This window comes from Trachypithecus francoisi, unplaced genomic scaffold (genome assembly GCF_009764315.1).
Source record: "Trachypithecus francoisi isolate TF-2019V2 unplaced genomic scaffold, Tfra_2.0 Lachesis_group0, whole genome shotgun sequence".
Lineage (NCBI taxonomy): Eukaryota > Metazoa > Chordata > Mammalia > Primates > Cercopithecidae > Trachypithecus > Trachypithecus francoisi.
Genome location: NW_022681453.1, coordinates 88,591,960 through 88,616,909, shown reverse-complemented (window position 1 = coordinate 88,616,909; position 24,950 = coordinate 88,591,960). Strand labels below are relative to the sequence as shown.

At 38.2% G+C, this 24,950-nt stretch overlaps 1 protein-coding gene across 2 annotated transcripts in view; it reads left to right on the top strand.

The window, feature by feature from the left end:
• Window positions 1-24,950, top strand: part of ADGRG7 (adhesion G protein-coupled receptor G7) — an 86,156-nt gene that overhangs the window by 31,388 nt on the left and 29,818 nt on the right. Inside the window, exons 6-14 of one of the 2 annotated variants that reach the window (XM_033211471.1) lie at window positions 111-211; window positions 7,478-7,617; window positions 7,740-7,847; window positions 10,142-10,305; window positions 10,767-10,922; window positions 13,903-14,015; window positions 19,058-19,404; window positions 20,118-20,214; window positions 23,582-23,737. In XM_033211471.1, the coding sequence (XP_033067362.1) occupies window positions 111-211; window positions 7,478-7,617; window positions 7,740-7,847; window positions 10,142-10,305; window positions 10,767-10,922; window positions 13,903-14,015; window positions 19,058-19,404; window positions 20,118-20,214; window positions 23,582-23,737 (1,382 nt within the window). Of the gene's footprint in view, window positions 1-110; window positions 212-7,477; window positions 7,618-7,739; window positions 7,848-10,141; window positions 10,306-10,766; window positions 10,923-13,902; window positions 14,016-19,057; window positions 19,405-20,117; window positions 20,215-23,581; window positions 23,738-24,950 lie in introns of those variants that run through there. The other variant, XM_033211472.1, reaches the window with a different exon arrangement.

The window sequence follows — 24,950 nt, the reverse complement described above, 5'->3', positions numbered from 1 at the left end:
TTATCATATCAGTGATGCCACTTGCTACTGTAATGATTCACAATGATAATGATGGTGATGATAACGTATGATATATGCTTCTCTGATGATCAGTATCTTCTCCTTGGCAGGCAAAGAAAATTGCCATAGTAACAGTGAGTCAACTCCTAGATGCCAGTGGAGATGCTTTTCAACAAGCTGCTGCTACTGCTAATAATGATGCTCTTACAACGTAAGCACAAATTCAATTTGGAGAGAAAACTTGACTAAGTGCTGTTTACTTTCCTAGGCTAAAGTATTTCTCTCATGGATGCAGTAACTGATTCCTCTGGAATGTAGATAAGAGCTGTGACTTTCCACTTGACCTTCAGTTACTAGATGGAGTGGTATATGTTACCTCCTGCCAGGGGTGCTGGCCATGGCCTGGGAGATAGGGAGTAACTGGGCTGATTTAGATTAGAACTTGTTTTCCTCACCTTAGTTTGGCATGAACAAGGGGCAACTTCCATGCACGGCAAGACCTCTTCCATCTTCTTTTGCAACACTTAGAGCTACAGAGAACAGCTCACTTTGCAGGACATACTGCCATCCCCCAAGCTGCACCTCACTTCTCTCTTTCCAAGGCCCTGGTGTGTTTTGATTATTTTCCTTAGCTTTCCTGATGATGTTTTCTTGACACCTTTGTGGGACTTGTGAGAGGGGTGCCCCGTTGACTCAGCCCACTCCACTCAACCCCTTGTGGGAGGGAACGTTTAGATGAGCAAGTGTGGGAATCAGCCAGTCACTTCTCCGCTGGCAGGAGCAAACTCTCTGCAGGCCCCATGGCAGCATCCAGGTGGGGTGCCTGCAACCCCAAAGCCCCAGAGGGCATGTTACAATGCTCTGTTAGCTCCACCATCCATGGACAGCATTGCATTACCAGCCCAGTGGGCCCTTTGCCTTGTCTCATGGGGTGGCTGCCCTCTGCCAGTGAGGGCGAAGGGCCAGTGTAACAGACTTTTTGGGTACCTGCACTTGGCGGGTCCCAAATTCTTGTCCAGTGCCCAAGAAGAATTAGGTCACATGGACAAATTGAAGGATGGTGAATGCAGAGAATTTTTTTTTTAAAATTTTTTTTTTTATTATACTTTAAGTTCTAGGGTACACGTGCATAACGTGCAGGTTTGTTACATATGTATACTTGTGCCATGTTGGTGTGCTGCACCCATCAACTCGTCAGCACCCATCAATTCATCATTTATATCAGGTATAACTCCCAATGCAATCTCTCCCCCCTCCCCCCTCCCCATGATAGGCCCCGGTGTGTGATGTTCCCCTTCCCGAGTCCAGGTGATCTCATTGTTCAGTTCCCACCTATGAGTGAGAACATGTGGTGTTTGATTTTCTGTTCTTGTGATCGTTTGCTAAGAATGATGGTTTCCAGCTGCATCCGTGTCCCTACAAAGGATGCAAACTCATCCTTTTTTATGGCTGCATAGTATTCCATGGTGTATATGTGCCACATTTTCTTAATCCGGTCTGTCACAGAGGGACATTTGGGTTGATTCCAAGTCTTTGCTATTGTGAATAGTGCCGCAATAAACATACGTGTGCATGTGTCTTTATAGCAGCATGATTTATAATCCTTTGGGTATATACCCAGTAGTGGGATGGCTGGGTCATATGGTACATCTAGTTCTAGATCCTTGAGGAATTGCCATACTGTTTTCCATAATGGTTGAACTAGTTTACAATCCCACCAACAGTGTAAAAGTGTTCCTATTTCTCCACATCCTCTCCAACACCTGTTGTTTCCTGACTTTTTAATGATTGCCATTCTAACTGGTGTGAGATGGTATCTTATTGTGGTTTTGATTTGCATTTCTCTGATGGCGAGTGATGATGAGCATTTTTTCATGTGTCTGTTGGCTGTATGAATGTCTTCTTTTGAGAAATGTCTGTTCATATCCTTTGCCCACTTTTGGATGGGGTTGTTTTTTTCTTGTAGATTTGTTTGAGTTCTTTGTAGATTCTGGATATTAGCCCTTTGTCAGATGAGTAGATTGCAAACATTTTCTCCTATTCTGTAGGTTGCCTGTTCACTCTGATGGTAGTTTCTTTTGCTGTGCAGAAGCTCCTTAGTTTAATTAGATCCCATTTGTCAATTTTTGCTTTTGCTGCCGTTGCTTTGGTGTTTTAGACATGAAGTCCTTGCCCATGCCTATGTCCTGAATGGTATTACCTAGGTTTTCTTCTAGGATTTTTATGGTATTAGGTCTAACATTTAAGTCTCTAATCCATCTTGAATTAATCTTTGTATAAGGAGTAAGGAAAGGATCCCGTTTCAGCTTTCTACTTATGGCTAGCCAATTTTCCCAGCACCATTTATTGAATAGGGAATCCTTTCCCCATTTCTTGTTTCTCTCAGGTTTGTCAAAGATCAGATGGCTGTAGATGTGTGGTATTATTTCTGAGGACTCTGTTCTGTTCCATTGGTCTATATCTGCAGAGAATTTTATTAAGTGATGAGGGCAGCTCTCAGTGGAGAGGGGAGCTGGAAAGCATGTGAGAAAGACAGGATGCTCTCCCCTGAAGTCAAGTCACCTCTCAGCCTCTCTCTTCTGAAGTCAGGTTGCCTCTCACTGTCTCTGAAGTCAAGTCACCTCTTCCTGATGTCCAGCCACTTCTATTCTCTACCAGCTGAGTCTGGGGTCTTTATAGGCACAGGATAGGGGAGTAGGGCAGGCTGTAGTTTTGGAAAAGGCAATATTTGATTGGTAAAAATACATTATTCAGAAAGAACCAACCAGTGGGAGAGAGTGGGTAAACAGGGATTGAAGTCTCACTTTGGGTTTCAGACTACTTTTGGCTTGAAGGTTTCCCCGGGATCCACCCCTTTCTGCTTAGAGTTTCTCTGTGTCCTCCTTTTCTGACCAACACTACATTGAAAAAAAAAAAAAAGAACTCCACTTGCTTTCTCTCCTTTCTCCTCCTCTTTTCTGGATTACTGTTGATTGAACATTTGTATTAAAACTCATATACTTTATTCATAGAGACCCCTTATTGGTAATCACCCTATTTTTACCTTATGTACAGTTGTCAAAACCCTTTTAAAACTTACATCAGCATGCATGCTTTTGTAGAAAAATAAGAAAATATGTAGCTTAGCAAAATTGAAAATATTATCTTACCTTTATTACCCTGTTGGCCTATATTACAGGTTTTTTCCCTCTGTTTCTCTCTGCGTGTGTGTTTGTGTGTGTGTATGTATGTGTATGTATATTACATAGTATATTGATTCATAACTTGCTTTTGTCACTTAATACCTTACAAACTTTTTTCTATAAACATCTTTTATATAAATATCTATATATCTACGTCATAATTTTAGATTACTGCATTATATGAGCAAACTTTCATCGAACCAGTTATCTGCTCAGCAGCTGGACATTTACATTGCTGGGAGTCTCTTAATGTTCTAAGTAATTAGCATTCTGGTACATAATCTTTATTTACACGACCCATTATTTCCTCAGGAGAAATTCCTAGAAGTAGTTCTTAGTTTTCTGATGATTATGACCAGTACCTACTTAGTGTTGAATTTTCAAAGTAGAAAAAGCGCAAAGGCACAAAATAGAGCATTCAAAGATTATAATTCTGAGAGGTGGTGGTAGAGGTTGAGTGAACAGTTTTACTAGCATACTTTGTGACTTCAGATTTCAATAGGAGTCTGGGCCCTTCTCATGGAGAATGTGGATGTCTCTCATTTTTCTTGACATATGAGAAGGAAGTGGCCATGGGGTCCAGAGTCTATGTTCAGTGAACAGAGAGGCCCAGAGCCAGAGTGGGCTCCCTTCACAGCTGAAAGTTTTGTGTTTGCAGAGTCTTGCTAGAGGGGAGAAATGAATGTTTTTGGTGAGAAAGCTGAGAAAAGAGAAGTTGTGGGATTTGAACATCACAGGTCACAAAGCAGATAGGAACATTTTCCTAAAAATAAACAATTTTACTGGCTTAATATATAAAGGAAAATACAATTTTGTGTGATTTATATGCAATCTCCAAATAGTTTTAAAGGAGGTGGTTAGAGGATAAATAAAATTTAAAGTATAGGATACATTGAACTATAAAATAGTGTAAGCATGCTCAATTCCTCCTTTCATCACTCTGAATTTCTAGTCCAACTATTTTCTAATAATGTTCTATCAGTTTATCCTCTACCAGCGTGATCTTTTGCATAAGCTCTTGTGGACTCAGATCCTTCCTTCATTCACTTAGATAAGGCTTCTTCCTCTGCCTCTAGCCCCAAGGTCAGGTCACCAACCCTTTAGCTCTCTTTAGGAGAATACTCTTGATGAGCTGCCAACAGAGGTCATGTCTCCCCAGAAGGAAATTAAGTGTTGTTCAGGACGACACTTGATTTCCAAACTCTATCTTCTGAACCTAGGCCAGATGCTGGGTTCCCTGACAGACATCACGCCTTAGTCATCCATTTCACTTTGACTTCTTCCTTCTTTCATTCCAGTTTTCTCTTGGTGTCTCTCAGTAGCTTCCTTTCTATAGCATAGGGAGAAGTGGAGAGGGTGAGACTAAAAGGGAGGAGAGTGACAGGGCAGAAAGACTCTACCCCAGCTTCAGCCATCTCAAGTTGTCAAAGAGAAGGCCTCTAGTGCCCATTCTCTTTTTCTAAATTGAGTAGAGGCAGAATGTCAATGTGGGCAGAGCTCTGGGGGTGTAGGGTTTCTGCTGGTGAGGGCATCATAGTACAATCAAGTTTAGGACTTCACCTCACAATTTTTTTCCCTTTTTTTGAGATGGAGTCTTGCTCTGTCACCCAGGCTGGGGTACAGTGGCACAATCTCAGCTCACCGCAACCTCCGCCTCCCAGGTTCAAGCGATTCTCCTATCTCAGCCTCCCTAGTAGCTGGGATTACAGGCATGCGCCACCAAGTCCAGCTAATTTTGTAGTTTTAGTAGTTTAGTAGAGACAGGGTTTCACCATGTTGATCACACTAATCTGGAACTCCTGGCCTCAAGTGATCCACACGCCTTGGCCTCCCAGACTGTTGGGGTTACAGGCATAAGCCACCGCGACTGGCTGACCTCACCATTGTAGACACTGGTTGCAAAGTCTGATCTGTAACCTTAGACCTTTGATCTTATATTGAAGGTCATAATTACCCTGGTTTATCTGACTTTGGGAATGCAAAATGCCTCCCTAGCACTGACAACCTGTATATTTACATTTCACTTTTCTTTTTGTATTTCTCTTCCAGCTAGCCTGGCACCCACTCAGATTATCCTGACCAAATAGAGATTTATTATAAATGGGCATATGGGGTCTCATGGAGGTCCAAGAACTGGATCATAATATAGTGGGCCTTGTCAACCCAAAACAATCAAAAAGGTCAGAATCTAGTTTAAAGAGAGTTCATTCAATTGCAAAGTTTAAGGACAGCTGCCTGGGAAGCACAAATTCCAGAAAATGAAAGTCAATGTTTTGAAGTATATAAGTTTGGGATCATTTAGATAAACTAAGTTTAGGGAAGCTTAACAGAGTTTTAATGTCTTTCTGTATAAGGCTTGATGCATGGTTATAGCGATCTGATTAGCTGAGGTGGTCTTTTTCTTTTGGGAAAGGTGTATTTAACATTCCACACTGAAGATGTAACAATTACACTGAAGACCTAACAATCATGAGCCAACTGGTCTGAGTTAGGTACAGGACAAAAAAGGAGGCAATTAATCTGTAACATGGATCAGTCATTAGAAAGGGGAAAGGTCTGGCCTCTCTGAGTCACTTACAGAACAAGAACAGTGAGGAAGAGAGTTAATCTATAACCTAATAAGCAGAAGTTGCAAACATACTACACGTGATTCAGTCTCCAGGGCTTAACTTCCTTTTTGACGTAATAAATTTAGAGGGTGTTGAAATTTTATTTTCTTTTATTGCCATATGGACCCTGGAGCAGGAAGATGACTGAGGATCCAAGGCAGCTTTGGAAGCCTTAGTAGAGAAGTTTACAGGTCTTTTTCTTATTTTCAACAGGAAGAATTAGCCTCTTATTTTTAATTTGTGTTTTTTTCTTATGATATAATGACCTCTTTGGCTCCCTCTAAATTATGACTTTCCTGATATAACTACAGCACTAATCAAAAAAATCCTGTGTCCAAGAATTTGATGCCTTATTTTTGTCAATTGTGCCAGGTGGATGACCACTTTCTGGATTGGCTTCTCCGGGGCAGGTGTCCATCTGTAATCTTATCAGTTATGATAAGAGGAGGAAAGAATTACAGGAAACAAAAAAATGACCTTAGAAGTAGCTGTGGTTAGAGCAACCCTGTAAAAGTGGGAACGTGAAAAACACCTCCTGTATATCTACCACGTCTTCCTTTTAGCTTGCAAATGCCTGAGGGAGCAGCTGCTGGTACTCCCACTGTTTCACAGAGTGCTGACCTCTAAGTAGATACTCAACAGATACTGTTTGGGAGAATGATATTCTTAGCAGGTTAGAGTTTTGTTAGGTATTCCTCCCATTGAAAGCAGCTCTGGGGTATGTGTGAATTGCTGAAAATGGTTTTATAAAAGGAAAACATTTCAATCAGAGGATCTAACCTGAATGTTTCCATACGAATGATGATTACATTCTCTTTATCAAGCAATCCTCAATTATTGTAAACTTTCTCTTTATCTCATTTGGAGGTAGAGAAAAGATATTTTAGTGTCAGAAATAAAGATTTGGCATATAGAACAACTACATTTTGATGAAATCCTTTCATTTCTGGAAAAACTAGACTGATTATTTTACATACAGAGGTTTTGTTTGATCAAGTACAGAAACAGTTCAAATATATAGGAAACAAGAAAAAGGAAAGGTCTTATGAGTTTTCTTTGGAGAACGCCAACTCAACAGGTTGCTGCTACTCCCTCCCACCTCCATCTAATCTATCTTTGAACTTAGCCAAAGTAGAAAAGAACATTGTAAAAACCTTCAGGGTCTAGTTCAGAGCTGAGGCAATGAGCTCAGAGCTCTGCTCTTTGTTGGTTCCATCTAAACTGTTACCTCAGGAATGAACAACTTATAAAACGTGCTTTGGATCCTAAGGGATTTGGGTGAGAGGAAGAAGATGAATAAATGGAAATGGATTCTCACCACTGGAGAAAAAATTAGAATTGCATTCCTTGCCAATGGTGGGTGGCAACACCATCCTTCTGTGTGAGGAGCATCATGATAAAGACTATTTCTTTAGGGAATTCTATAATTCTTGAGTTCTACCTTTTTGCCATCTATGCTCAAAGGGTAGCCTTCAGTGAGGATGGTCCACCTGAACTGTCTTATTTAAGTACATGTAATGCAACACAACTCTAGAAAAGAAAACCAATTATTCTTAGGCAGTTGTTAATGCTGTCATGACCACACGATTCTATGCTCATGTTTTTCTGCTGTAGTATAAGACAGAACACATACCTTTCGTTTTATGACAATATCTTGAGTATTAAGTTGTGTTTTATTATATGCAGGCTTATTGAGCAAATGGAGACTTATTCCTTGTCTTTGGGTAATCAATCAGTGGTGGAACCTAACATAGCAATACAGTCAGCAAATTTCTCTTCAGAAGATGCTGTGGGACCTTTAAATGTTCGCTTCTCTGTGCAGAAAGGTGAGCTGTTAATCTTATTTGCTTGTAACAGTAAAGAGCATTCTGCTACCAATGATGAATAATAATGCTCTACTCACGATAATGTAGACTTTTACAATTCTACTGTTTCCCTTCTCATATAGGAGCTAGCAGTTCTCTAATTTCTGGTTCAACGTCTCTACACACAAACGTGGATGGCCTTAACCCAGATGGACAGACTGAACTTCAGGTCTTGCTTAATATGACAAAAAGTAGGTCTCAAACTTTGTGACATTTTAAAAATTGGACTCGAATTCATGGAACTAATAACTTCTAACTTACTGAAGGAGAAATAATGTCTGCTTAGGTTCATACTAAGTAATTTGCATTTCAGTATGTTTGAGCTCTGACATGGTAATCTCAACTCTACTATTCTAAGTCGAAAAGATAATTTCTTTGTTTTTTCTTCTTTCAAAAGCCTTTTGTAAGGTAGCAGAATTGAAATGTTCAGGCCATGTACACAAATATGTTTTCCTACAAAAATCTTGCTAAGGTGGTTCTGTTTTACACTTACACATTTAAAACATGTTCAATCACAAGCTCTGACCATGTTTACTAGCGGCATGACACTCTCAGGCTCAGATGCACCCCGCAGACCTAACCCTGGAGAAGTCCATGTAATTGGCACAGTCATCATTTAGTAGTATCAATTTTAGGTTATCTCCTCTCTATGGTGTCTACCACGTGCTCACTATTATCCTGCATATAACCTTTCAGAAATTCTTACAAGTAACTTGAAGTGGTTGTATTTTTCAAAGCCTAAAAAAAAGATAAGTAAAACAAACACACACATTTACTTTTCATTTCTCCCCAAACAAAAAAACCCGATGCCAGAAAGTATATGTGTTAGATAGAATAAATGTATAATAGCAGTAAAAAAGAAGAGAGTATTATTCGTGAATCTGGCACTCTGGAATTTGCTCTCATTTGCTTTGGCCACATGCTTTGCGATGGTAAAGACTAAATCTAAGTCTTCTATGTTCTTGTGCATTTATTCTTTTAATTTAAAAATACTTCACGCATACAGAAAAGTACAGAAAGTAATGTGAGGAGTACCTATGTAACTACCAGCCAGGTAAACAAATGTCAATTTTTCCTATATTTGCTTCAGATCTCTTTAAAAAAGAGAGAGACAATATTACAGATGCACCTGAAGCCTTCTACGTCACAAATCACTGCAGCCTCAACTTCCCAGGAGGCAGCAATCCTCCAGCCTCAGTCTCCCGAGTAGGTGGGACTATATAGGTATGCCCTGCTAATTTAAAAAAAAAAAAAAAAATTTAAATTTTTTTGTAGAGACAGAATCTCGCTATGTTGCTCAGGCTGGTCTCAAACTCTTGGCTCAAGTGATCCTCCTGCTCGACCTCTTAAAGTGTTGGGATTATAGCCATAAGCCACTGTGCCTAGTCTCATTCTTTTATTTTTAAAGAAAACAAAAAAACCTTGCTCTACTTTTAGGGTTAACTTTTCATTTAGTGTCCAGGAGAAACAATTTGGTGATGTCAATGTACTGTGAACAAAAGCCAGCGACCCATCCCTTTCTCTCCAGGTGGAGGCTCCAACAACTGCCACAGAGGAGGACAATTTGGGGGCTGTCAGGGCCTTGCCTGTCTCCCTCTCAAATCAGATGACTGAACACTCTGGTCTCACACCACAACATTTTCCTTTTATCACTTGTGAAAGACAACAGAGTGTAGGAAATTAATTTCGTTAAAATGTATACTGTTGAGGCTTCTGCTGTTTTAAATATGCCAACAGTTGTATAAAGAGTTAGGAGGCAGTCCTGGTTCTTTGACTGCTGCTGCCAACGGGCTGGGTGCAAAACCCTCCACAGCAGCGATGGGCTTTCAGGATCTTTGATGAATGGCTGATTCCTTTTTCCAATGTCCAGAAGATGTTTCACAGTAGCCTTGGGAGAAGCCCATGATTGTCATGACACAGCACGGGACAATAGTTGAAGAGATGGTGAAGAGTGCCTGCCTCAAAAACTCCACAGAAAAAGTGACTTGAGCTCCTTGCTCCGTGACTTAACACCACTCGTCCCCTTTGAACAGGAGACCGACCTCATCTGGGCTCAGCCATCCTAGTGTCCCAGCTTTGCTATTTCCTGTCTCATATTTTGTCATTGCAGGAGGCAACACGGGCTGGGGCTGCCCACATGTCGTGTTCACTCTCTCCATCTCTCATGTATAAAGCAAGACGTTTACTTTATACATGAGATCCTTGCAATACCTTTTTGAGGTGGATTAGGCAGCAATTCTCATTCCTAGGTAGAAGGTAAGGAAACTGAAGCTCAGAAAGAAAAATTAATATGGTGGAATGGCCTACCATGGGTTATATGTATTACTTACATATTGCAATTAAGTAAAGGTTCAACCAGTAAACCATTTTTACTGTACTTTATTAAAATAGTAAGCAGCTATGCACTTCTACAACAATGTGAGATATTGTTTTTTGTTTACCCTACAGTTCACTTATTGATCTTAATGTCTTTTTCTCCCTATAGGTAACAGCAAGGCATGTGGCTTTGTAGTTTATCAAAATGACAAGCTTTTCCAATCAAAAACTTTTACAGCTAAATCAAATTTTAGTCAAAAAATTATCTCAAGCAAAACTGATGAAAATGAGCAAGATCAGAGTGCTTCTGTTGACATGGTCTTTAGTCCAAGGGTGAGTTTTTCATTGCAGATACAAGAAAAAAGTGTCCTCATGCTTTCTGCCTTTCTGATGGTGGCAGCTGAGACTGAGTAGAGTAATACAGGGGAAGAGGGGAGTAGGAGGAAAGGGCAGGGGTTTCCATGAACAGAAATAATAAAAATTCAGACCAATCTTGAATACCAAAAGCAGGGATAGTTTGAATAAGAGAAATCTACAGCCAAACTCTTCAAAAGATTCTTTGATGTATCCATTTAAATATTCCTCCCAATCATATCTTTTGTCAAACTAACTAAATGCAAAGTTAGCTAATTTAAATTTTATCTCCCTTTTTCCCTCTCCTTAATCATAATGAATGTGTTAATGCTGAGTATATATTTAATTCATTTCTCAGATGACTGTCTTATACTACTTGATTTTTTTAGCCCAATTAAGCATTTAGAAATAGTAATTGTAATTGTCTTGTCAATTCACAGTACGACCAAGAAGAATTTCAACTCTATTCCTATGCCTGCGTCTATTGGAATTTGTCAACAAGGGACTGGGACACGTATGGCTGTCAAAAAGACAAGGGCACTGATGGATTCCTGCGCTGCCGCTGCAACCATACTACTAATTTTGCTGTATTAATGGTAAGGATGTACATAGAAATCTCTTTCCAGATGAGAATTTTCCTTACACACAATTCTAGTATGTGCTCCTTGGAGATAACTTTGGGATTTAATTTACATAGATTCTCAACTCATATTAAATAGAAAAACAGGAAATAAAATAATAGGACTAAAGGCTGGGTGCGGTGGCTCACCCCTGTAACCCCAGCACTTTGTGAGGCCGAGGCGGGCAGATCATGAGGTCAGGAGTTCAAGACCAGCCTGACGAACGTGGTGAAACTCCATCTCTAGTAAAAATACAAAAATCAGCCGGGTGTGGTGGTGCACGCCTGTGATCCCAGCTACTGGGGAGGCTGAGGCAGGAGAATTGCTTGAACCTGGGAGACAGAGGTTGCAGTGAGCCGAGATCGCACCATTGCACTCCAGCCTGGGCGACAGAGTGAGACTCCGTCTCGAAAACAAAACAAAACAAACAAAAAAATAGGACTAAGGTAAAGGCAAGTAGAATAGAACTTTTTGCTATGTGGTCTTAGGATAGAGAGGTCAGCACTATGTATTTGATCATGGGAAGGGAGCCCATGTGCGGAAGAAAAGCTGGTGGACTCCATTCAACTAACTCACATGTTCTGAAGCGTAAACTTGTTATAGCCAGAGGTAAAGCTGTATAGCTGTGTGTCGGAGACAGGTTCAATATTTCCTTAGCTATATGTGGACAGTTTAAATCATTACCCAAAGCTTTTCCCATTGAAATTGCTCAAGTTACTAAGTTTTTGCTAGAAGATACAAAAGAAAAAAACTCTTTAATTCCTTCAATTTGTCCCCTGGTTTCTCCGTGTATTCTTTAATTCTTTTACTCTAAAGCTATACTGTGCAAGCAACTGATAATACTTAGCTCTGGTGTGCAGCTGTGCTTGCACCTCTCAAGGTTCTTGTGCTGACCCTTGTAAGAAGAGGGGCTTCTGTATGTTCTATTTCCAGAAATCTGTTATTCTAGTGAAACAAAGAAAATGTTAGTTTATATACTTGATGGAATGTTTTTTATACATGAGGGAATGGGGATTTATGGAGAGTGTTCTTCTCCTTAGTAAGGGACTATTAATGTTATGAATCTCCCAAGGAGAAGCAGATGTTTTCATTTCCCAGTAGCTATAATATAGCCATATTTGGGAAGCCAGTGGAGACTGGTGGAACGTACTTGTATAGCTTACATTATCAAAGCATAGAACCTTGCTTTTTAAAACTTTTTGAGATAATGGTAGTTTTCTCATTTTAATTATAAAAACTCTCTTATTTTAATTCATTTGGATTATTTCTATTCTAACTTGTATTACAGAGAGGTCTGCTTTCTCAATCAGGAGATACAGGAGAAAAATTTAACTTTTTGATATCTTAAAGTCATAGGATCATTGATTAGCTATGTAAAGCTCAGGTTGCTATACATGTTAAATGATACAGTTTACTTTACTACAGTTTTCTATTCCCTTTCTTGAGGTTAGGCTTTCAGCTATGTCTTCTCACTAGTATCTGACTGCCTCAATGCCTATGTACCTACATTTGTAATTAGTTTTGGTTTGCAATATTTTTTTTAAAATGGCTGATTAAAATCGCATGTGAAGTAAGAGCAAATAGGCTCTGAGTGAAAAGATTATTTTTAAAATCTGAAGACCTATGAATCTTATGATTCTTTTTGCATCTACTTAGTATACTACACACAAGAAATAACATAAAATTTTTGTTTTATTATTTTTAAATGTGTATTTTGTTTTTATTTCTATAAAAGCAATACACAGGCATTGCATAAACTATGAAAGTATATACTAAACAAAAATATACTGATATGGAAAAATGTTTATGAAAAAGTAAAATGGCAATTCGAGCATAATGCTATTAGGTTAACAAACCCCTGTGTGTTTGTGTAATAGACATAGATAGTATTTTTAAGCATGTAAGAAAAAAAGATAGGCTCTCAAGAGGTAGGTATGGTGTGGGGTAGCTGGCAGTATAAAGGAACATATGCTTTTTTATTAGGCCTCTATATTCCTTTCATATTTTACAAGTAAGCATACAGTGCTTTTCTAATTTTAACAACTTAAAAAATCAGAAAGTACAGATAAGCAAAATGAACTATACATATCCAACCCACCCTGTGACCATTACCACTACCTCACCAGATTTCTAAGATTACATACTCATATGGTATATATTTTCATATATATATACACACACACCCACACAAACATGTTGAGAGATATATAAATATATTACACAAAAATAAGACTTCCTTTAAAAAATTAACAGGGTATGAGCATCTTTCCATATTTATGAAAATATTTCTGTAACTTTATTTTTAGTGCATCAACTTAGATATACTTAGAGTCCAGTTACACATAAAAATAATGTCATGAATAAGTGAGGCAACTTTTGACAATTTAGATCTAATTCAAACAATTTTGATTTTAGACATCAAGGAAGAGTATAAATAGTTGACTTGTGAACAACATGAGACTGTATGGGTCCACTTAATATGTGGATTTTTTTCAATAAAAAAGTCTGCCCTCCACATTGGCCCTCCACATTCTGCATCCACAAGGAAACATAGATGGAAAATAACACAGTATTTTCAGATTGTAAAACTGGTATATGGAGGCCAGATTTTCACATCAGCAGGTTCCACAGGACCAACTGCAGGACTTGAATATGCACAGCTTTTGGCATCTGCAAGTTGTTTTGAAACACTCCCCCCCGCAAATACCAAGGCATGACTGTATATTTTTCCCTAACTGAATGAGTTAGATAATTATTCTCAAGCCTGTACTTCAGGTAAACTGCTCAGCAATAAGGGGTTGATGTATTTCACTTTTAAATATATCAAGAGCTTTTCAAAAGGAAGATATTCTGGCAACTGTCTGGTTATTTTGACCCATGTAACTCTGTGATGTTGACTTTCATTAACATTTCAGGGATGATTATTTAAAAATATGAGTCTTAACTTGTTTTTCAGACTTTCAAAAAGGATTATCAGTATCCCAAATCACTCGACATATTATCCAACGTTGGATGTGCACTGTCTATTACTGGTCTGGCTCTCACAATTATATTTCAGATTGTCACCAGGTAAGAGCAGAAGCAGACTCTTTTCAGAAAAGAAATTGCTATCTTGATATAATTTACTCTGAGAATTCTCATAAGAATGTAGTGTCTTTGAACTAGACAAGAACTCAGAGATGTACTTACTTTATAGAGAAGGACATTCAGGCCTGGAAAGGCTAAGAAATACACACTAATAAATATATAATTACAAATTGTGGCAAGTGCCTGGAAAGAAAATTATATGCCACTTATTTACAAGTTTGTCATGTAAAATTAATGTGGTCCCGCAGCTCATGAATGCTATAATTCCTTAGTGTTGAATAGAACCATGCCTATCAATTTGTATTTGTAAAGGAAAGAGACATTGCAAACAGCATTTTTTAAAAAAAGTAATTTAAAAAATATATCAAGCTTTCAAATGGTGAAACATTTTCCAAAAATATATGGTTTTCAAATGATGAAAGTTTTTGAATCCCATACCTTAAAGTCTAATTTTAAATAATGACCTATAAACAAATACTTCTCTCCACCTTGACCCCTTCATTTGAGGTCCAATTTTGTATCCCATTCATTATGTTTTGTCACATGCTACATTTTTTAACTGCCTGCGGTCTTTTAGAAGCTCGTTCATTTATTAATTTACTCTGTTTACTGTGTGTTTCCTCTGTCAACTTCACATTTCATGTTTGTTTGGTCTTTCATGACACTGAAATTTTTCAAGCATCCAGGCCAGTTACTTTGAAAAATGTTCCACAATGAAGATTTGTCTGAAATTTTCTTCATGAAGAGATGCAGGTTAATTATTTTTGGTGGGAATACTGCAATCATGGATTTTTTTTAGTGTGACACAACAAGAAATGCATATCAGTGTGTCTCATTATCGTAGGCTGTAAGTTTGATTACTCGTTTAAAGTGATGTCTGCCAGATTTCCACATTTTTTCCCCGTGTAAATAATAGGTGACTCTTGGGGTGCCACTTTGAGGCTGCATGGTATCCTGTTTCCCAAAAATCTTTTACTTAATGATCTTGTTACTCATCCTTACTGGAACAAATTATTACATTAGTCGTTGAAAAATGGTGATCTTCTAGTCTATCATTCTTTCTATATTTGTTTGCTATACTCTTTTGCAAAAAGCATACTTCCCAGCGTAGCCAGAGGGAGCCACTTCATGTTGTTTTGTCATGTCTCAGTCTTTAGTCACTTCCTTATTTCAATCACAGCAAAATGATCATCTTTCACTTTCTGTGCCTCATACCTGAACCAGCCATTTCTCCAAAGAGCCAGAATTGTTTTCGATTCCTTTTCTTCCCCTTTTCACATTAAATGAGTCTCTTGCCATTCATTTAAAAGTTTTACAGTGAGTGCTTATGTTGCAAGGACCTGAATACAAACCTATGAACAGAGAGATAATCTCCTATCTCTCATGAAATGTACACTTTTGGGGGGCAGAAGGAAGACATTATAAAAATATATACACAACTGAATATACAGTTACAAATTGTGGTAAGTGCCTTGAAGGAAAATTACATACCACGTAATTACATGTTTGTCATGTAAAATTAAATGCCTCTTAAATTTGTCTCCTTATTTGTATTTCTACCATCACCACAGTTGTACTGACGATTATTTGGCCCCATAAGGATGAGTCATAGTTGCTGCATAACCAGTTTCTTTGCCCAAACCTCACTCTTTTCATTTGTCATCAGATTTCTTTACTCCTTCATCAATACGTTTTCTAGCACAATCGTGCAACCATAGATGGCACTAAAATTCATCAGGAAACAAAAATAAAAATAAACGCCAGGCATGGAGGTTCACACCTGTAATTCTAGCACTTTGGGAGGCCAAGGCAGGAGCAATTGCTTGAGCCCAGGAGTTTGAGACCAGCCTGGGCAATACAGCAAGATCACATTTCAAACAAATTTTTTCAAAAAAGACAGAAAAGACAAAAGAAAAATAAAGACAAAATTTTATTGACTTTAAAATCCTGAATTATAAAATTTTCTTTGTTCTTGGACAGGTTCCCATATAATAATAACGCACAGAATACAGATAGTCCCCTACTGACCATGGTTCAACTTATGATTTTTCAGCTTTAAGATGGTGGAAAAGTGATAGCATTCAGGATGTTTCTTGATTTATGATAGGGTTATGTCCCAATAAACCCATTGTAAATTGAAAATACAGTAAGTTGAAATGATGTTTTTAGTTTTCAATGGGTTTATTGGGATGCCATCTCATTGTAAGTTGAGGAGCATCTATATAGTAATAATGTATAAGAAGGGCCAGGCTATTTGAAAATCACCTCTTCTTCCTGTGGATTATAACTGATAAAATTAGATAAAAACTAGAATCTAATCTTGCTTTTATATAAAAAGATTCTTTCGAGTACTTTTTGCAGTTCTGGTCATTAAACCTCTCAATAGATTTAATGAAATTTTGAATTGTCCTGAAATCTCAACTAAAATGTCAAGCAGACGGACTGAGTGCTGTTTGAATGAAAGCTTTTTTATTCAGTGTGGGAATCCAAAGATCAAGAGAGGTCATGATGAAACATCATAAAAACATAAATAATATATAATGGGCAAATAGACTTCATCAAATTATGAGTTATTAAGAATAGAGAGGTGCTTGAAGGTTAGAACTTTAGGCATAATAATAAACCTGGGAAATGGTATGCCAAGAGGTCTTGCAGTCTGAAAAATCCAGAAGGCTTTAAATAGTGAGTAGAGATTTTATAACTTTTATTGGTGTAGCACTATCTGTCATAGTAGACATGAAACTGCAACATGCCTTTAAGGGGATATAAGGGGGATTGCTTTTAAGCAATAGGGAAAATAACACATGTACAAAAAAGAGTATCATGTCTTACTTTTTAGATCAACTTTACTAAGAGAAATCTTGCATTCTCTGCCAATCTGAAAATACACATTTGGGCTAGCACAGAACATATACATGAACTACACACAGCACACCATACATATACGCACACCACACCATACACACACACACACACACACACACACACACACACTCATACACACTTACTCATACTGCCTTCTGAAGATTACTGGTAAACAAGGCTGGCCTGCAGACAAAATCAGAGAAACAGCTGCTCTCTTAGAGCAAAGACATTAGGTAAGCATGAGAAGGAAAAAAAGGCAATTTTAAAGAGCACTTGGTTGTACACCCAGAAATTATATCTTCCAATAAAGGAACAGTTCTTGGGAATGATTTACATTCAAAGTGCGGTTCAGGACATCTTGACCATCTGACAATCAGCAAGCATTTCCCAAAATGTGGTCCCTGAAACATTAGTCCTGGGGAGATTCTTGATGAAAATAAGGTTCTGAAAATTCTTGCAGAAAAGATATGTGAAATTTTGTTGTGTATAAGCCATTTAAAAAGACAGTAATCATTAGTCTACTTAAATTATAAAGAATAGCATCAGTAACAATAGGCCATGAAACAAATTAAAAATATTTTTACTTAATTGAAGTCTTCATGGAAGCCTCACTCTTTAAACATAAAGCTGAATATTACCTAATTTTGTTTTAAAGCTATTACACTGTTATGGGAAATTATTTAAAAATTGTCTTTGGCCTTATTTTAAAAGTGAGTTTTAAAGATAAATTACATTTTAAAACTCAAGACTTTTTTTTCTCTACATTTAAACATGAATTCATCTACTAATGTGCAATTTTCTGTTATAAAAAATTTTAAAACTCCATATAGGGCCTCTTTTACAGATGCTTGCAAATTTAGAGTAGAACTTATTATCTAGTGTTACATTAAAAAAAACTGCCCCAAAACTCAGTGGATAGGAACAGATATCATTTTCTAATGATTCTGTGGCTTGTCTGGTTCGGCTGGGTAATTTTTCTACTAGTCTTGCTGGAGTCTTGCAGTCAGATGGCGGCTAGGCCAGAGTCATCTGGAGGCTCACCTAGGATGCTAGGACAGCTGGATCTTTCTCCCTCTCCATACAGTCTCAGAGGACTTCCACGCAGTTTTTTTTTTTTTTTTTTTTTCAGAAAGGTGGCTGGGCTTTTTACACAGTGGCTCAGAACTCCCAGGAGCACAAAAGGGAAAGCTGTCAGTGTTGTAGGACTTTCTCCTTTGTTCAGCTGAAAGCTGGGTTATTGTCACACGACCATGAAAGATTAGGCTCACAGACACTTTGAAGGGTAAAAAAACCAGGGTTAATTGGGTGAAAAGGGGAAAAAAGGGCAACAGGGACTCTCAGCAAACTGAAAGGCCTGCTGGAAGGCTTCCCGCCTGCGTAGATTGAATCCCGATACCTCTCCTCCTCGGAAGAGGAGGGGCCAGGCTCCTCCCCTCTGCAAAGGGCGGGAACTTCCCACAGCTCCACCCCGTTCTGCGAGCACGCTGGTCAGTTGGAGGTTCTCCTGGTACAGCTTTGTACTAGGTTGCCTCACCTGGAGGGCCGTGTTATGACTTTTATATTCCCCAGGCACTTGTGCCTTTGTGAAGCCTTTCATTCATTAACGAAAGATTAAAAATTATATTTTATGATTGCATTGGTACAAAGATGAATATATTACTATTCTTTGAGCTAAGAGTTCTCTTTTTTCTTCTAAGTCTAAAAGAAGTTAAAACATTACTATGGGATACAAACACTAAGCACTATTGTGTCTAATGGATAAGTCGGCCTTGGCTGCCAGGATTTCTGTTGCATCCCATCAGTTAAATCAAGGTACAGGCCAGACTACTGTGAAGGGACTATACAGGGCTACCTACCAGGAAGTAGGGTTCACTGGGGGCCCTCTTTGGAGATTAGCTGTCACTTTTCATCAGAACACAGTTTCAAGAAAAGAGACGTCAACCAGTTTCCTTTAACTCATGACTTTGTGGAAACGATAAGAGGAGAGTATAGTTTTCTAATGTAATTGAGAAGGTAGATTTACCAACTGTCCCCACTGGGCTATGAACTGAATTTACATTGGGCAATAATATTCTTTGTTCTTAGAAATTTCACTGCAGTTTGTTTTGTGCAGTTGTTTTGTTTCATTTAATTTTTTATATGAATTTACTTATTTTCAGGAAAGTCAGAAAAACCTCAGTAACCTGGGTTTTGGTCAATCTGTGCATATCAATGTTGATTTTCAACCTCCTCTTTGTGTTTGGGATTGAAAACTCCAATAAGAACTTGAAGACAAGTGATGGTGACATCAATGATATTGACTTTGACAATAATGACGTACCCCAGACAGACACCATTAACACCCCGAATCCCACGTGCACTGCGGTTGCCGCCTTACTGCACTATTTTCTGTTAGTGACATTTACCTGGAATGCACTCAGTGCTGCACAGCTCTATTACCTTCTAATAAGGACCATGAAGCCTCTCCCTCAGCATTTCATTCTTTTCATCTCATTAATTGGATGGGGTAAGTGTTTGCATCTCCCTTTTCTCAGGAATTTAATTTTGTGGAAATCATTTAAACAAACACTTATTGAAGGCCAAACAGTCCAAGGTCTTGATGTAATTAAGAGGACATAGAAAATACAGTGATTGCTAAGAATACTTTCTCTCTAGAAGCTTATACTCCAGTGAAGGAGGCAGATATGATCAAGGCAAGAATACGAGATACATCACAAACTAACTTAACTAACTTAAAAATGTTAATTTCCTTTAACATCTCTTTTTGTTAATTTGATTTGAGATTTAGGCCACAAATAATTAACTTCCAGCTACTTTAAAAGAAATGTTTCAAGAAAGACAGAGTGACTCTTTAAGCAAAAATATTTGAAAAATGTATTGGGTTCCAGCAAAAGAAGACTTGTTTCAGGGATATCTAAATTTAAATTTATTCAAGTGACAGAGGAACTATGCCGCTGAAACATGACAATTCTGGTAAGAGTTACAAAGAAACCGGAAATAGGATTGATATGTAGAGCCATCCCTAAAAAGGAAGGGAAAACACTTGGAGAAAAATTATGTCCACTGTCGACCTGCATCTGTAGGATCACTTTGTATATTGTCCATAGTGAAAACAACACACACCCTGAAGAGGGTCAGTTGTATAATTCATGTATTGTCTTTTATAATTAATCCAAGTCTGGATAAATCATTAATTCTGTGCCTCTCTTTATCACATAGGAGTCCCAGCTATAGTAGTGGCTATTACAGTAGGAGTTATTTATTCTCAGAATGGAAAGAATCCACAATGGGAGTTAGACTACCGGCAAGAGAAAATGTGAGTTTATATTTTTTTAAATGTCCAATTGTTTGACCTAAGAGTGTAACTGTTTAGTGATATTGGCTCCAAGTGTTGCTGTAATTTGCATTTCACTTTTTAATTGTCATGTTTAGTGGTAGACATTTCAAATTCCCAAACAACATTATATTTTAAATGTGATGACATGGAAATTTCCCATAAGTCCTTTTGTAAAGCAACTAATCAACTTCTAAATTTATAAATGTGAACTTTATTATGTTAAATTTGTCTTCTTTCATTAAATCTGAAAATCATGATACAATAGGTATTATCCTTAGTAATCCTATATCTTAGTTTTCTCATCCAGAAAATGGGAATAACAATAATAGTAATTCCTGTTCTGGGGTCACTGCAAGGGATCAAGTGTGAAAACATTTAATAACTTGAACACTCTCTATATGTCTCACTCATGTAAACCAATTCTATGTTGATATGATTTTAATGAATATTTCATGATGATTTATCATACATAACAAATTCTTCCTGTGATTCCAGTGTGCATAATTAACTGTTTTACCAGAAGCATCTGACTGTATGGCATTTGCTTTGTTTGTGTGGGGGAGAAAAGAAAGTGGAGCTGAACTGAGACTCAACTCTTTATGTGCATTTCTGCTACCCAATGGCAACTGCTCCTCGATTGATCTTCCCTTCTCATTGTATAAATCTAACTATTCTTTTCTCCAAATTCCACCTGAAGTTCCAAACCAACACAAATGAAAGCACGACTTTTGGAAATGGGCAAGTACACCAAGGGAAGGCTGTGGTGTCTGGGAACTCACCTCTTTCCCAGGGCTGATCACACCCAACTGTAGGCTGGGGAGCTGACTGCCTCGCCTTATTTCATGCTCCCAGACACTATGTTTGATTATGGTTAAATATCGTTTAAGATTTAAAAATTTTAACGCCACAAGTAGAAACATCTAGAGATACCCAAGTTGCAAATATCTCATAGGGGAGGTAATTCACTTCAAATTGCATTATTAATTGGTGTTAACCCATGCACAGGGCTAGACTCACTCCTTTAAAAGTCTTCAGAAGAAAGAAGCCAACTGACTTAAATTTGTTCACACTGAGCTATAAATAACTAAGGGCAGCTTCTTTCCTGATTATGGTGTTAGTTGTTGGGGAAGATACGAGGTAACTGATAATAAGAGAAGCTGGGGAGAGAGGAAAGGATGTGTGACATCAGCATCCACCTCCTCCTGGACTTTCTCCCCCACCTTCCACCCTACACACATGCCATCAAGGGCATGTATTTCTTTAGGATGTACTGAGACCCAGGAGGGATTATTTTTGGTTTTCCTGAGTTATTCTCCTAGCAGTTGCTCCTCAAGAGCCTCTGTGCTCCCCTGTTGCTCCCAGTTCTGCCAATCATCCTGAAATCCCTGACCCAGTTACCTGAAGTAGTGCTGTCTCTGCATAGACCCAGTTGCAGGGTGAATGTAGGGCAGGCCACATTCCTCTTTCATGCTCTACCCCCAGTTTTCTGTACCACTGCCACATAGGCCATTTCAGACATTCCCGAAGGGTTGAGGTTAACATGGGAAATTATAATTGGGGGAAATTTTTCAAGAATTGCTTTTATGCTGTAGCTGTCTTTCCCTATGTTCCATGGCAAACTTGTCAAGGAGTTAAACACTTAATCTGCATCCAATTATAATGCTCTCCAGACCTCAAATTCATAGCTATTTGTCGGATCAACCTCCACCATCCTGAAGATAAACTTGGCACTATTTTATTTATGGATGGACTTACTACTGTATCTGTTAGAGGGAAGCATGCCTTTGCATTTTTAGATTCATTATAGAGAATGGAACATCATCTCAGTTTCCTCCTAGGTCACTCAGATTAGAAATATGATTTCCAATAATTTAAATTAAAACTATTTCAATGCAAAAAAATTTAGAAATTATTTGGAATGTATAATAATGGTGTTTTACAAAACTCCAGGGGAAAGAAGATAAAATTAATTGAATGCCAAATATGTGCCATAGCTTCTCACATCATCGTAACACCTAACGGCCTACCTGACACCTCCACTTGACTGTTTAGTAGACATCTCCTCATCTTCCCTCCCAAACCTGCTCATCTCATCGTCTTCCCCAGTTAATAGTAATTCTATCCTTCTAGGTGCTCAGATTTTGGAGTCATTCTTAATTCCCCTACGTACCACATCCAACCCATCAATAAATTATTTTGCTTTACTTTTAAATATATCAGGAATCAGACTATTTCTTAACATCTCCTCTCCTGGTCCAAACTACCATATTATTGCAATAGACTCCTAGCTATTAGGTTGGTGCGAAAGTAATGGCAGTTTCCAACCTAATATTAGTACCAACCTAATATTTCCTACTTTTGCTCATGCTGTTCTCTCATCACTGCACCTGGAGTAATGCTTTTAAAACTCAAGGCAGATCATGTCATGTCTCTCCATGTTGTCTAGGGTACAGGCAATCACCCACAAAGCTCCTACATAATTTGTATCTTTGCACTAATGTTATCCACTTTCTGTGGTTCAGCCACACTAGCCTTTTTTTCTTCTTAAGCTGTCACCTCAGGGCCTTTGCACTTGATGTGATTTCTGCCTGGAACACACTTCCCCATCATCTGCTTCAGGTCTTTGCTCAAATACAGCTTTTTTTCCATGAGGTTTTCCCTGATTATTTAAAATGAAACACCCCTACCCTCCACACACATATACACAGTAATTTCTACTCTCATTACCTGATTCACTTTTTCTCCATGGCATTTGTCACCATTGGACATATTGTGTATTTTATTTACTTTGTTTTATCTATTTCTCTGCACTAGAATGTAACCTCATTAAAGAAGGGATTTTTGTTTTGTTCACTGCTAATACCTTGGTGTCTAAAACAGTATCTCTAGCACATAGTATGTACTCTGTAAATACTTATTAAATGAATGAATGAATTAATTCTTTCAACAATGCCAGTAGGTGGTTACTATTATTCTCACCTCAGATGAGAAAAAAAACACCACTACAACCACCACCACCAAAAACAAAACAAAACAAAACAAAAAACACCCACAAAACAAAAACAAAACAGGTACGATGAGGTTAAATAACTTTTTCAAACTCTTTTTAAGCATTTAATATTTAAAAAATGCCCATCAATAGGAGACAGTTTAAAGTTACAGTATATTATTTCACTTTTCTAGTGGGTGGAATTCTTGAAAGTCATCTCAAATGTATAAAATGCAGAGGGATGTTAACTTTTAGCAGATCTTTCAGTTGAGTGAATGTCAATAATGTTAATAGCACAAGGAACCAGTATGTGTACCTTTCTTAGTCTGCTGAAATAATATTTTTTTTTCTCCACAGCTGCTGGCTGGCAATTCCAGAACCCAATGGTGTTACAAAAAGTCCACTGTTGTGGTCATTCATCGTACCTATAACCATTATCCTCATCAGCAATGTTGCTATATTTATTACAATCTCGATCAAAGTGCTGTGGAAGAATAACCAGAACCTGACAAGGTAAGATTCCCAATGAATGGGACGCTGCCAGGCAAGGCTCATCCAGCACTTAACACAGCACCATAACACATCCACAGTTCCAGGAGCTTTCAAACGAACTCAGACAATGTCAGGGCTATGTGGTTTGCAGGAGAGATTTTCTCTTACACTTTGACTCAGAAAGTGGATCTTCTCGTCTTCTCACATCAGTATAGTCTGCTCTCAATATCCTGGGTTACCACATCTGTGGATTCAACAAAACGAGGATCAACTAAAAACTAAACCTAGACTTCAAGAAAAAAAATTTTCTTCCCTTGTCCTAAATATTCAAGAAATCATATTTGAATAATTAAAGAAATGAGAGGGTTGTGAGGAAATGCTGGTCCCTGGATTTTCATTTTATTAATATAAATAATTTTATTAATATAAATAATAAAATAATATAATAATCCAGTACCTGTTGGCTGTATTTTACATGTATTGCTTGAATTACACAATAGCACTAAAATTTCTTATTTATTTTATTTTATTATTATTTTTTGAGACAGGGTCTTGCTCTGCCATCCAGGCTGGAGTGCAGTGGCACAAGCACAGCTCACTGCAGCCTTGACTTCCTGAACTCAAGCGATCCTCTCCCCTCAGCCTCCAGAGTAGCTGGGACTACAGGCACACACTACCATGCTCAGCTAATCTTTTTCTATTTTTTATAGCGATGTAGTCTCTGTCAAAAAGAGGCTGGTCTGGAACTCCTGGGCTCAAGTGATCCTCCTCAGTTGGTTTCCCAAAGTGCTGAGATTACAGGCATAAGCCCAGCCTTAAATGTTTTAAATTAGTGGCAAACATACAAAAATTTGGAAAGCTCACTTGAAAATTAAATTTTCAGCAGGGCGCAATGGCTCATGCCTGTAATCCCAGAACTTTGGGAAGCCGAGGCGGGTGGATCACCTGAGCTTGGTAGTTTGAGACCAGCCTGATCAACATGGAGAAACCCTGTCTCTACTAAAAATACAAACTTAGACAGGTGTGGTGGCACATGCCTGTAATCCCAACTACTCGGGAGGCTGAGGCAGGAGAATCGCTTTAACCTGGGAGGCGAAGGTTGTGGTGAGCCGAGATTGCACCATTGCACTCCAGCCTGGGCAACAAGAGCGAACTTCATCTCAAAAAAAAAAAAAAGAATTGAATTTTCTCTTGAAAAAATTGGAATATCTGGCCACTCTAAGCTGACATTCCC